Source organism: Ictalurus punctatus, chromosome 26 (assembly GCF_001660625.3).
Source record: "Ictalurus punctatus breed USDA103 chromosome 26, Coco_2.0, whole genome shotgun sequence".
NCBI lineage: Eukaryota > Metazoa > Chordata > Actinopteri > Siluriformes > Ictaluridae > Ictalurus > Ictalurus punctatus.
In genome coordinates this window covers 18,970,745-18,984,621 of record NC_030441.2, presented here as the reverse complement: position 1 = coordinate 18,984,621, position 13,877 = coordinate 18,970,745, and the positions used below count along the sequence as shown (strand labels likewise).

The 13,877-nt window shown below is 42.0% G+C and overlaps 2 protein-coding genes across 2 annotated transcripts in view; one reads left to right on the top strand and one right to left on the bottom strand.

Moving 5' to 3' along the window:
* The window catches only part of mycbpap (mycbp associated protein), a 17,639-nt gene extending 17,602 nt beyond the window's left edge, over positions 1 to 37 (bottom strand). Inside the window, exon 1 of the mRNA XM_053676359.1 lies at positions 1 to 37. This exon is cut by the window's left edge and continues 104 nt beyond it. The gene's annotated coding sequence lies outside the window, so the exon portion shown is untranslated.
* Positions 38 to 3,818: 3,781 nt separating this feature from the next.
* Positions 3,819 to 7,145, top strand: rasd2b (RASD family member 2b). Its single transcript, XM_017457556.3, has 2 exons — positions 3,819 to 4,696; positions 6,409 to 7,145. The coding sequence occupies exons 1-2, from the start codon at positions 4,165 to 4,167 to the stop codon at positions 6,939 to 6,941; spliced, it is 1,065 nt and encodes a 354-aa protein (XP_017313045.1). The 5' UTR covers positions 3,819 to 4,164; the 3' UTR covers positions 6,942 to 7,145.
* The last annotated feature ends 6,732 nt before the right edge of the window (positions 7,146 to 13,877 follow it).

Here is a 13,877-nt window from a genome sequence, read left to right as displayed (position 1 = left end):
CCGGGATTGAAGCCTGTGTAGCCTAGACTATAGTGGGTTAGTGGTTAGCACTTTGGATTAACACCTCCGGGGTTGGGGGTTTGATTCCCACCACTGCCCTGTGTGTGTGTGTGTGTGTGTGTGTGTGTGCGTGCGTGTGTGTGTGCGCGCGCGCGCGCAGTTTACATGTTCTCCGGGTTTCCTGCACTAGTCCAAAGACATGCGTAGTAGGTTGATTGGCGTGTCCGTAGTGTGTGTATGTGATTGTGCCTTGCGGTGGATTGGCACTCTGTCCAGGGTGTACCCCGCCTTGTGCCCCAATGCCTCCTGGGATAGGCTCCAGGTTCCCCGCGACCCTGTAGGACAAACGGTAATATAGATAGATGATGGATATATATATTTTAAGGTCAAGCACAGCATAAAGCACTCCTTAAATTCAACGGAAACAGCAACAATAACAACATAAATAAATTAATTAATTAATGGCCTGCAATACATAGTTTTGGTTTTGTTACCACTGTGTTTGTTTGTTTGTTTGTTTGTTTAAGACATTGAGACAAGGAGTCCACAGACAATATGCACTCATTTGTGTTGACAAATTCATTGTACTCACATTGAGATAAATGTGTAAAGTATAAGATAGCTAGCTACAGTGAGGGAAAAAAGTATTTGATCCCCTGCTGATTTTGTACGTTTGCCCACTGACAAAGAAATTATCAGTCTATAATTTTAATGGTAGATTTATTTGAACAGTGAGAGACAGAATAACAAAAAAAAAATCCAGAAAAACGCATGTCAAAAATTTTATAAATTAATTTGCATTTTATTGAGGGAAAAAAAGTATTTGACCCCCTCTCAATCAGAAAGATTTCTGGCTCCCAGGTGTCTTTTATACAGGTAACGAGCTGAGATTAGGAGCACACTCTTAAAGGGAGTGCTCCTAATATCAGCTTGTTACCTGTATAAAAGACACCTGTCCACAGAAGCAATCAATCAATCAGATTCCAAACTCTCCACCATGGCCAAGACCAAAGAGCTCTCCAAGGATGTCAGGGACAAGATTGTAGACCTACACAAGTCTGGAATGGGCTACAAGACCATTGCCAAGCAGCTTGGTGAGAAGGGGACAACAGTTGGTGCGATTATTCGCAAATGGAAGAAGCACAAAAGAACTGTCAATCTCCTTCGGCCTGGGGCTCCACGCAAGATCTCACCCCGTGGAGTTGCAGTGATCATGAGAACAGTGAGGAATCAGCCCAGAACTACACGGGAGGATCTTGTCAATGATCTCAAGGCAGCTGGGACCATAGTCACCAAGAAAACAATTGGTAACACACTATGCCGTGAAGGACTGAAATCCTGCAGCGCTCACAAGGTCCGCTGCTCAAGAAAGCACATATACATGCCCGTCTGAAGTTTGCCAGTGAACATCTGAATGATTCAGAGGACAACTGGGTGAAAGTGTTGAGGTCAGATGAGACCAAAATGGAGCTCTTTGGCATCAACTCAACTCGCCGTGTTTGGAGGAGGAGGAATGCTGCCTATGACCCCTGGAACACCATCCCCACCGTCAAACATGGAGGTGGAAACATTATGCTTTGGGGGTGTTTCTCTGCTAAGGGGACAGGACAACTTCACCGCATCAAAGGGACGATGGACGGGGCCATGTACCGTCAAATCTTGGGTGAAAACCTCCTTCCCTCAGACAGGGCATTGAAAATGGGTCGTGGATGGATATTCCAGCATGACAATGACCCAAAACACAGGGCCAAGGCAACAAAGGAGTGGCTCAAGAAGAAGCACATTAAGGTCCTGGAGTGGCCTAGCCAGTCTCCAGACCTTAATCCCATAGAAAATCTGTGGAGGGAGCTGAAGGTTCGAGTTGCCAAACGTCAGCCTCGAAACCTTAATGATTTGGAGAAGATCTGCAAAGAGGAGTGGGACAAAATCCCTCCTGAGATGTGTGCAAACCTGGAGGCCAACTACAAGAAACGTCTGACCTCTGTGATTGCCAACAAGGGTTTTTAAACCAAGTACTAAGTCATGTTTTGCAGAGGGGTCAAATACATATTTCCCTCATTAAAATGCAAATCAATTTATAACATTTTTGACGTGCGTTTTTCTGGATTTTTTTGTTGTTATTCTGTCTCTCACTGTTCAAATAAATCTATCATTAAAGTTATAGACGGATCATTTCTTGGTCAGTGGGAAAACGTACAAAATCAGCAGGGGATCAAATACTTTTTTCCCCCACTGTACATAAGTATAACAGTAATATATATATATATATATATATATATATATATATATATATATATATATATATATATAATATATATAATATATATATATGCTTATGTAGCTGGTTATCGAGCTATCTCAAAGTATAAAAATAAGTCCTAAAACAGTGTACAGTGAGCGTGTCCTGTAATGTCCAGTGTAAATTAGGAAAGTTCATAAAGAGATGAACAGACACAGCGGGAAAAACGTAATGTTCCACAGCAGGAACAAACACACACACACACACACACACACACACACACACACACACACACACTGCCACATAATAGTGCTGTGACTCTGACTGTATGCTGAGTGATTCGATCCAAAATCTTATCGTTCAGTTATTTTGTGTGTGTGCCTCCTCGTGCATTTATCCCGTATAAACTGGATTATTATTTCATTATTACCTGATGCTGGACTGGTGTGTTTTGTCTGTGCTGTTGCACTGGTAGGGTGTCCTGGCCACTGGAGAGACAACACAGGCAAATGCTCTTGGCATCGAGTCCATGAAGACATCCCTGCTGAAAAAAAACCCAACAGAAACCCTCATAGAATTTGTAATGGTTTTAACGGTTATAACGGGAATTGTATTGGTTTTAACGGAAGCTGTAATGTCCCAGTCGGTCTCTACTGGTAATTTGTTGCGTTCTATTGGTGGCATGTTACAGTATGTCTAGTGGATACCATTACGCTCTATAAACACTGGGTTAAAAACAACCCAAATGGGGTTATTTTCAGTGCAACAGCTACACATTTCGGTCTAAACTAACACCTTCAAGTTGGGTTGTTCATTGTAACCCAGCAAACGGGTCGTTTTTCAACCTACCTGATGGGTTCATTTTTACAAGAAAGCGCTGTGTGGATTTTATTTCATAAATGTGTTCATATTCCCAGGATTATTTTTAACCCTTTGAAAATGTCGAATGTACCACATTATAAACAAATACGTCAACATGGCGTCTCCTTTATTCATACACACCGAGGGACTCAGAAATGTATTGCTACTGTAGAGCCGCTAAAGTGGTGTTTACATGTAGACTTTGACGTAAACGGCTCAAATAATTCATGTATTTAAGACGTAAATATCAGATTTCGATGAAAGGAGACATGTAAAATGTTTAAAACCTCGATTCAATACTCTACCAAGAATCACCACAGCAGGCTCCATATTACTAACACGTGGAACTAGTACACGTTTCATCTGAGAACTGGAGAACCAACAAAGAAAATAGAAAGCAAGAAGAACAGGTAAAGATGATGGCTGTAGGATATACAGTAATATAACTCTAGCCCAATGTAAGTCCGTAATCAGGGGGAACCAGCTGCGAGACGCTGCTAAGTTCGGAGTATGTCATGTTATGTAGCTACATTGAAAGCTACCGTATAACAAGAAAAGTGTACATTCTAAGCAGCCGTTTAAACAGCAAAGATTTCAACAGCAACAACAACAAAAAAAAAAAACGGAATGTTTTTACATGGTTTGGCTGTTCGTTTCCATGACGATGGCGTTTCGGGGCCTGAAAACACTCTAGGATCACCGCGGTGTGTTGGTGTGATGTGCTGATGATGGTGTGTGTGTAATAATAATAATAATAATAATAATAATAATAATAATAATGTCAGGTGCTAGAATTAGACCAGTCCTCCTCTACCTGCATGTTTACTCAGGGTTTGTTTGAATGCAGTTATCATGTTCCTTGCTGTAGCTGCATGGAGTGAAATTTCAGATGTTGTTTATGTTCGTGACCTGATGGAGTGCAAAAGCAATCTTTTGTCGCTGTTGCTCCAGCATACAGGCTGCTTGAGTATAAAAAGCAGGCTGGAGAGGCGCACTGAGTACAGAGCATCTCCAACTGAGAGAGTGAGTATTAGAGATTTGAGTTGATCACTTAATCCTCACTGATGTCCCCTGCACCGAATGACATGGAGACAGCGGATATCCAGAGCGCCCCGGTGCCGCGTATACAACCCGGACACGCGCCCGACTTCCTCCCGAGCTCCTCCAACGTTTTACTGACCGGTCTGGGGCTCGGGGGACTCGGTGGACTCGGAGTAGCGGCCACCATCTCCAAAGCGGGAATGGGAGTTCAGAGACTGGCCGCGGCGCAGCTCATAAAGCGGCGGGAGAAGCAGGCGAGGGCGGCGGAGGAGAGGAACCAGACGGCGGCGGTACTGCGCGCTAAAGAGGCTCTGAGCTCCGGGCCGAAGCCGCAGAACTGCAGGAGGCTGGTGGTGCTCGGAGGGCCGCGCGTCGGGAAGACGGCCATCCTGCGGCGCTTCCTGCGGGACGGTTTCAACGAGCAGTACGAACCCACACGAGAGGACTTCCACCGCAAAGTGTACAACATCCGCGGGGAGACTTACCAGATAGACATCCTGGACGCAGCCGGAGAGAGAGACTTCCCCGCCAAGCGCAGACTCTCCATCCTCACCGGTGCGCGCACACAGCTCACACACACACAGCTTTACACACACAACACTCAGCTTCACACACAACACACAGCTTTACACACACAGCTCACACACACACCTCTCAGAGACAGTACAGTAGAATATAAGAGTGTTTAGCAAGACTTTTGGTAACATTTTGCACAAAGAAGTAAAATTTCTGTTTCTGTTCCCAAACTTGATCCACTGCATCAGAATTGTCTCTTAACTCGTGCTTTTTGTGGAAAATGTTTGCTATATGTATGTATGTATATATATACACACATAAGGTACATAGACATAAAATTTGGGTATATTATCTTTTATTTACATTAAAGATGTTTGGTAACATTAAAAAAGTCAATTTAGTTAATGATATATTTTGTTTGATATATTTGTTTTTGTTTTCATTCCCCAAATAACTTTGTCTTCTGCAACAGAATTGGCTCAAAAGCTAGTCATGTGTATGGTGAATATATAAGTATATAAATATATATATTCCAAAACATCAGGCTATATTGTTTTTCTTTTTTTTTTTTCAAGATATAAAAATGACTGTTTAGTCACCCACACGAGTTAAAACCATGTTTAACATTTACGTGAAAGACATACGATAACACTTACAACAACAACAACAACAAAAATGTAATTATCTTTTTTTAAAATAAGGTTTTGTTCAATTGTTGCCAAAGAAAGAGAATTTTATCAAACTTTAATACATGACTGTGTAAAAGAGCGATAAGTTTGGCTCCAAAACTCCTATATGTCCTGTATATATTTAAAGAGGCCGATTTCCCAAACTTTCCACATGCACGAGACTTCACTTAAAGCTTCAGTTAGCATTAATAACTTCACTGATTTTCATTGATTGTGTTTAGTGATGACAGTTTTAGAAGTCTGAGCAGGTGTGCATTCTAGCTTTGTAAAACAACCCCCCCCCCCCCCCCCCCCCCCCAAAAAAAAAGGTCTTCATCCCGTGCCTTAATGCTTTCCGTTTACTACAGCCTGAAAAAAAGCTTTGTCAGCTGCACCTGAGCTCCAAGAACGTTTGTCCGTTTCTCGAAGGCTCGCGGGTCTTCGGTGTCAGATGACTATCACATGCTGAGCGAGCGTTTTTAAATGACTCGTCCTTTAAAGGTCGTAAATAAAAGTGCTGCGTTCATCATATTTTACGCGTTTTCCATCCACCGTCCTCAAATTTCTCTGAGTTGAAGCATCATGTCTTGAAAATCCAGTTCAGTGAGCGTGTTGATCTTTTCATAGAAACAAAATCGGACCCAATCAGCAATCTTCTCAGATTGAAGTTATAATGGGAGTCTGATGCAGTACCACTCACACCATGCTTCAGAAAATCCGTGGATTGCTAGTTTCAGTCGTATCGATATGTTTTGATAAATTTGAACATTTGTGTATTGGCTTCGTTTACTTGAAGCTCTGAGAAAAAGGGACGTAAAGCGAACCTTTTCTCGTGTACCTGTCATGGATGTAGTGAATCTAGAAATCCGAGAGTCTTCATCCGGGACTTGAAGGCGTGTCCTGCGCAGCTTGAAGTCATTTGTCTCGGCTAATGAATAGCATTTTATTGCAATATTACGCTTCAGAATTACGCCAGTGTAACTGTTGTACTACTGAGTACTGATTCAATCCATGTTGTCATACTGGTTGTACAGATTTCCGTCTACATTCACGTGACTGACAGTTTGTTCTTCTCTCATGCAGGTGATATCTTTCTGCTGGTGTTCAGCGTGGATGACCGCAGCTCGTTTGACGAAGTGTGTGCCCTGCGCTCCGAGATCTCATCAGCCAAGGCGGCGCTGTTGCGCTCAAAGGCACGTGTGACGAACGTTCCCGTGGTGGTGTGCGCGAACAAGGTGGACCTGCCAGTCGAGCAACATGCCGTGTCGCGCACGGAGGCCCTGAGGACGTTTGCGGACGGCTGCGCGCTCTACGAGACGTCCGCCAAAGACAGCAAAAACCTGGAGGAGGCGTTCGCGGCGCTGGCCGAGCGAGGCGGGCTGCCACTCGAGACCGGGCCGTCTCGCCACCGCAAGCTCTCGATACGCTCGTACCACGCCATGCTGCGTGCGGCACGTCAGCGTGGTGGCGACACTCCGTGCGGTGCGGTGCACCCGCTCGCACGCAGACCCAGCTTCGGGACAGACTTGCAGCTCGCACTCGCCTCACGTGAGGAACAAACACAGAGCATGAAGCTGAGCAAAGCCGTGACACATCCAGCCTGCCCCATCCAGTGACCGGGACTTTATTTCAATTTTATTTATTTATTCTGTCATTCAAAATCCGCATTCTTTTTACGAATTTTATTCTCATGAACAATTCAGTCTAATGTAGCATCCTCAGAGTCATAACCGCTCCATCATCTTCCATTCATCTTCTTTGTCATTTCCATGTTGTGAATGTTTAGTACCTGTATACACGTATATATATATATATATATATATATATATATATATATATATATATATACGAGACTGTATGTTAGAAATGATCAAACATACGATCAAATAGAACACATTTGTAATAAAAACCAGTTTGATACCGTTGCTCTTTCGGACGTGCGTGCTTTATTCGTCTGTGTGTTTATGTTATGTGTGACTCCACAGGTCTCTGACTCCTGTTTGAAATTAATAAACAGAGCACTTCAGATGAGATGCACAGAGAGAATAAAAAAAAATCAGACAGAGAGAGAGAGAGGTGTCGTGACTGTTATTTACTATAGACCTTCGTGACATAATAAATACCAATCATGAGTGATTCTGCAGAAACACACACACTCATCTCACGCTGAATAAAGCACAGTGGAGACATGTGAAATGTGTAAGACGTATGTGTCAGGGAAAAGAGCACACTAGTGTCTTCACATGGCAGTTACTGGTTAAAAGGAGGATGAGGAGGAGTAGGAGGAGAGAGGGGGATGAGTGAGGAGGAGAAGGAGGAGGATGAGGGGGGAGTGAGGAGGAGGAGGAGTGAGGAGGAGGAGGATGAGTGGGGGGAGTGAGGTGGAGGAGGAGTGAGGAGGAGGAGGATGAGTGGGGGGGTGAGGATGAGGAGGAGTGAGGAGGATGAGTGAGGAGGAGAAGGAGGATGAGTGAGGGGGAAGTGAGGTGGAGGAGGAGGAGGAGGAGGATGAGTGGGGGGGATTCTGGCTTTGTGGTTAGCATGTTTGACATCGCAGCTCTGGGATTACGGGTTCGATTCCTGCCTCTGTCTCATGTGTGCAGAGTTTGCATGTTCTCCCCGTGCTTCAGTGGGGGGGGGTTCCTCCGGGTACTCCAGTTTCCTCCCCCAGCTAATCCTCAAATCACCCTTTCTCATGAAAAAATCTTTTGTGACTCAGTGTTTTGTTCAGAGTAAAGAAATAAGAGAGAAGTGTGGAGGAAGGGTTGGTTGTGGAAGATGAGTGTGATTTAATGATCTGCAAACATCACACCATCACACCATCATCCCACGCTGCTGTAGACGAGGGGAAAGACGACTCACGGCATCGAGACGTCTATAGAAGGGCCAACGCAGTCGGATTATGAGTATGTTCTTATTTAAGAGATGACACAGTTACTGCTCTCACGATATAAACAGCATCATCTATTAATCAAAGAATAAACACTGAGGAGAATCCGGCGTGACGTAGTGGCGTGATGAAGCGGATCCTGCTACCATCCCATTCTATTAAAAACCCGTTAAAGAAAGACATATATTTATATATGTTATATTTATACACTTTATATACATGTATAGTTACTTCTAAACAATCTATCTATCATCTATCTATCTATCTATCTATCTATCATCTATCTATCTATCATAATGTATATACACAATATAATTAGTAATATAATACAACATAATATAATTAAATAAATATAAAAAATAAACAAATTTTCATTGTGGTGAAATAAAATAAATCATTCATTTGCTTTAAATAATTAACAATATAAATATTAAATAACAATAAACAATACATTTAGTCTTTTTTGTTGAATTAATAATATTTAGTTGTTGATTGGTCTACTCTGTTGCAGTTAATTCTGTCATATGCTTAGAAATAAAAGTCTTCAGTTATTATGAGATAATAATACCACAATAAGAGTGGTAGTAGGGTTTTTTTTTGTTTGTTTGTTTTGTTTTTTTATATATATATATAAGTGCCTTTCAGGGTACCCACGGACAGTGTACACATATAGCATATTCACAATATAGAACAATACAACAGTGGTTAAACTGAGATAAAAGAAAAAAAAATCAAATTGCAATATTTGCAATTAGTAATATAAAAATAGATTATGACGTGTACAGTAAAAATTGTGTTTGTCCTTGGGTGGGTGGAAGAACAATACAGAAAAGAAGATGAAGATGAAGCGCATTACGCAGCTTTGGTGTCCCAATGTGTGGAGCTGAGAGGAAGGGACAGCGAGCAGGTGAGAATCTGAAGATCTGGTAGTCTGTGCTGGTGAGGATGGAAGGACAAGGCTAGTTGAGTCAGCAGGGGACAGACCATGTAGGCACTTAAATACCAGAAATAGTTTGCTGTACTGTATTATGAAACCGATCAGTACGGAGCTGGTGTAGCTTCTGAAGTGTGGGGGTGATGTGTTCCCTCTGCTTGGTGTGGGTGAGAACCCTATCGAGTACTTCAACCTGTTCGGTCTCTGTGCTGAGAGTCCACAAAGAACAACACAGCAATAATCAACACCTCGATGTGACAAATGCGTGAACAAGCATCTCTGCAGCAGACAGGGAAAGGGTGGGATGTAGTCTGGCAATGTTTTTGAGGTGGAAGAAAACTGACTTTGTAGTGATTTTAATATAAGATTCAAGCGTCAGTGTGGAATCTAAGGTGACACCAAGAGCTGAAGTGGATGTAATAAAGCCAGGGACAGTTAATGCCTGGTGCTTTATTTTCTGTTACTCAGTGCAGGTGGAGGAAGTGTGTGTGATGGGTCAGTATGTATGTAAATCTGTGTATCGTCAACATAACGAAGAAATTGCTGACCAGGTCGCCTGATCATATTGTCAAGATGGAGTATATACAATATATATTATAAGCAACACTGGACCAAGAATGGAGCCTTGGGGAACACCGTGAGAGAGAAGTGAGAAGTCAGTCCTACATCCATCAATTAAAATAAATACTGCTGGTCTGTGAGATAAGATTAGAACCAGGGGAGTACATCACCAATAAGGACAACCATTTTCTCGGGTTGGTGCATGATATGATATTATGGAATATCATCCCAAAGGCAGAACACAGATCTAAAAGAAAATGTATTAGTTCAGCAAGCCGACCAACAGGCCATTCCTTGAGTGCTATGATCTGATCTAAAACCCAGACTGAAACTCTTCAAACAGGTAATTGGTTGCTTGGTGTTCTTTTGGCTGAGCTGCTACAGCACACTCAAGTAGATTGCCTAGAAAAGGCAGGTTAGAAGTGTGTCTAAAATGACTGAAGTCCTCAAGGCTCAAAGTCAAGTCTTGGCTGGAGTAAAATCAGGCAGCTTCAGTTTTTTGGGTACAGAGTGTTGTGGATAAAAAATTACATGAAATAAACATGAGGGAGACTTAGTATGAGTAAAAATTTAATTTTATTGGTAATTCACAGGACGAGTGGGTGCGTAGTCTGGAGGAGAGCGAGAGATGTGAGTATTGGCTTCTAAGTTGAATTTTAAATGTTTTTGGGTAATAGGCTAAATTTGAGCCAACAAGAGCCAGAACTAAGAGTTTCAACTATCAATGATGGAAGATATTACCTTACATTTTCATTTACAGCATTTGCCAGAAGTCCTTATCTCATTTACACAACTGAGCACTTCAAGGGCCCAAGCTTGACAGTGCTAGGATTTAAACTCACAACCTTCCAATCAGTACTCCAACATCTTAACCACTGAGCTACCACGCCCCTGTTGTGTGGGGTGTAAGCGTGGGATCCAGGTGGAACGAGGTATTCTTTTTATATGCTATGATTAACCTTGATTAACCTTACCTGTAACTGCAGATATATATTATATATGTTGTCCTTAAAAATCTAAAAGAGGTCTGGAGAAGGGGTAAGAGCAAAACTGTTATCAGAGCGCAGCAGTTTATTCATAATAATGAAAAGAGCTCTGGGGTTTCTCGGGTCATTTCTGATAACAGCAGCACATTAGTCAGTTTCTACTTCGATGACCTCTGGGGCAGACAGACTGAGTCTCAGCATGTGTTCTGAGTGGAGCTGGTTGATGAAGTGTAGTAGAGAGGATATTATTGTAATCTCTGGCCAAGCAAACTGCCTGTTTGTTAAAGCAAGGAGGCTAATGATGATTTATTTAAACAGCACAGCCTTGTGATTAGAGGTATAATATCCAGTGTGTGGGCTTTATTGTGTGTGGGAACATTTGCATGCTGAGTAAAACAAAAGAACAGGAAGACATTCTGAAAATCAGCAGTAAATTCAGCAGAATGTACTTGGATATTAAAATCTCTGAAGAGCAGCACTTCTGCATGCAGAGAACACCAAGAGGCGAGGAGCTCAGATCGCTTATTGATAAAAAATAAATAGAAAAAAAAACAGGTGATATTTTCGGTGGATGTAAACTAAAATGGTAAATGGTCTGCACTTATATAACGCTTTTTTAACCTTAGCCGTTCCAAAGCACTTTACACTGTGTCTCATTCACACACACAATCACACACCAATGGTAGCAGAGCTGCCATGCAAGGTGTTAACTTGCCATTGGGAGCAACTTGGAGTTCAGTGTCTTGCCCAAGGACACTTCGGCATGTGGAATCATGTGGGCTGGGAATTGAACCGCCGACCCTACAAGTAGTGGACAACCCGCTCTACCACCTGATCCACAGCTGCCCTAAGACACTAAACAAGATACCAACTAAGACACCCAACAGTGCCTTAATATTAAAGGAAAGACATTCAAATGATGTTATGGAGAGTTAGTACATTTTCAGAACAGAACACCGAGCCCACCATCACGTCCAGTAATACGCGGTTCATCCACATACTCATACTGTGGCTTGGTTCAGAGTTCAGTAGTCATTAGGCCATCGTTGGGCTAGTTTTGGTCGGACACATTCACTGCTGTGCTCCATTATTATGTTGAATAGAAGTGATGTCATATTGGTCAGTGAGTAGGTGTTCAATGAGGCAAACATGGGGTTTATCGTTGTAGGAGGATTTGGTGTAGACTGACACGGCCAATTAGAGACTCTCCAGAGTGTACCATCACAAGTGTCAGAATTGTCTTTCAGTTCTTCTGTTTGTGTCCATGTGTCTGAGTGTGTGTATGTGTGTGTGTGTGTGTGTGTGTGTGTGTGTGTTTGTGTTTTGACACTACAAGGCCTTGTCACCACGTGTCTTCATGTTACCACGGTTATGTCATTGGCATAGAAATGGATTTTTGGCAATGTGCTTCTACGGCACACAACAGCTGCATCACTGGCCTTCGCACACACACACACACACACACACACTCATCGTCACACTCAGCACATGTCAGACACGAGTCACAATTTACACCACAGATACACAAACATCGAAACTATTAACAGTAATAATATTGCTAATTTTCTATAACAGCGGCTCTGACAGTAGTGCAGCTGCACATCACAGGTTTATATTAATACACTCGTTCTAATACGTTATCGTTTCTATAGTAACAGCTCATTCACAGGGACTCATACAGTGGATGCTCCACATGAACAGATTAAGGAATGTGTGTAATTGTTGATTTAATGACGTTTCCTGTAAAGAAATGTTTATTTAACGTTTATGGAAGGAGTCTCCAGTGTCAGAGGTGAAGCTGTAAGTTTAAGTTTTCCGACGTTTTACAGTTTGCCGTTTCTCAGTAACTTGATAAGCTGCATTTAACTTTAAAGAGAGAGAATAAAGAGAGAGGGCTGGTGAGGGAACCAATTTTTATAGCTGTGATAACAAAAGTAACAACAAGAACGAGCTCGTTTCGTGGACATTCGACCACATTGACTGTATCTATAAACAGATCAAAAGTATGACGGTTTCAGATTGGTAACAGTAACTCTGCTTCATGTTTTACTGTAACACCACACACTTTGTGTGTTTACGGTTATGATGTGGCTCTGCGTGTGAGTGTGTGTCTTATCTCTATGTCATATCAGACTCGCGACTTGCACCTGCTCATCTAATTACACCTTTTGTACAGCTGTATGTGTGTGTGTGTGTGTGTGTGTGTCTCATGTCACACTCGAAAACCTTAACCTCAATTATTTTTATTACACATGTCCCTGTACATTCAGTATAATGAATAATAATAATAATAATAATAATAATAATGTATCTTTATTGGTCACATATACATTACAAAACAGTGAAATTCTTTTTTCTTCACATACCCCAGGATGTCAGGGTCAGAGCACAGGGTCAACAATGATACAGAAAAGGTTAAGGGCCTTGCTCAAGGGCCCAACAGTGGCAGCTTGAACCCCCAACCTCCCAATCAGTAACCCAGAGCCTTAACCGCTAAGCCACCTCTGTGATTCCAATGTATGCTGTAAATAATCAATAAACACTTGTTACTACTTGTTTGCTTCATGGAACTCTCCATAATTACATTACTGGTAATAAAATATGAAAAAGAAAAAAAACATTAAAAACACAAAAACACTTCAAGAAATGGTGTCTGCAAATGACCTTGCAAACAAATTTAACAAAGACATCAGCCCAAAATGTCTGATGGACAAAGCAACAGCTGGTTGTCGTTGTTGTTGTTGTTGCATGAACAGAGAGATGGGCGGTGAACAGCTGATGCAGAGGGGAGATAGAGGACAGGTGCAAAAGAAGAGGAACAGAGAGAGAAGAGAGACCTCTCACGCAAGGTCTAGTGCTACAGACAGACAGACAGACAGACAGAGAGGAGTGACGTCAAACACAATCAGAGAACTGAGTGGAGAGAGAGAGAGAGAGAGAGAGAGAGAGAGAGAGAGAGAGAGAGAGAGAAACAAGATGCAGCAACATTTTTACACACCTTACTAAAAAAATCTAAATAGTTTCATTTAATGAAATAAACCACTGTGAAGAAAACCTATAATGAGTGATAAAGGTGACGCATGTACTTTACCCTCTAACTAAAATGGTGTGTATTCATCTTTTTCTTTCTTTATTTTGATCTTTCATTGTTATTTTTGACTGAAAATTTTCTGTTAAAGAA

Excerpts from the sequence above, each read along its gene's own strand:
- rasd2b (XM_017457556.3), top strand. The coding sequence starts at position 4,165 with ATGTCCCCTGCACCGAATGACATGGAGACAGCGGATATCCAGAGCGCC. Across the intron at positions 4,697-6,408 it reads CAGACTCTCCATCCTCACCG|GTGATATCTTTCTGCTGGTG; the intron begins GTGCGCGCACAC and ends TCTCTCATGCAG.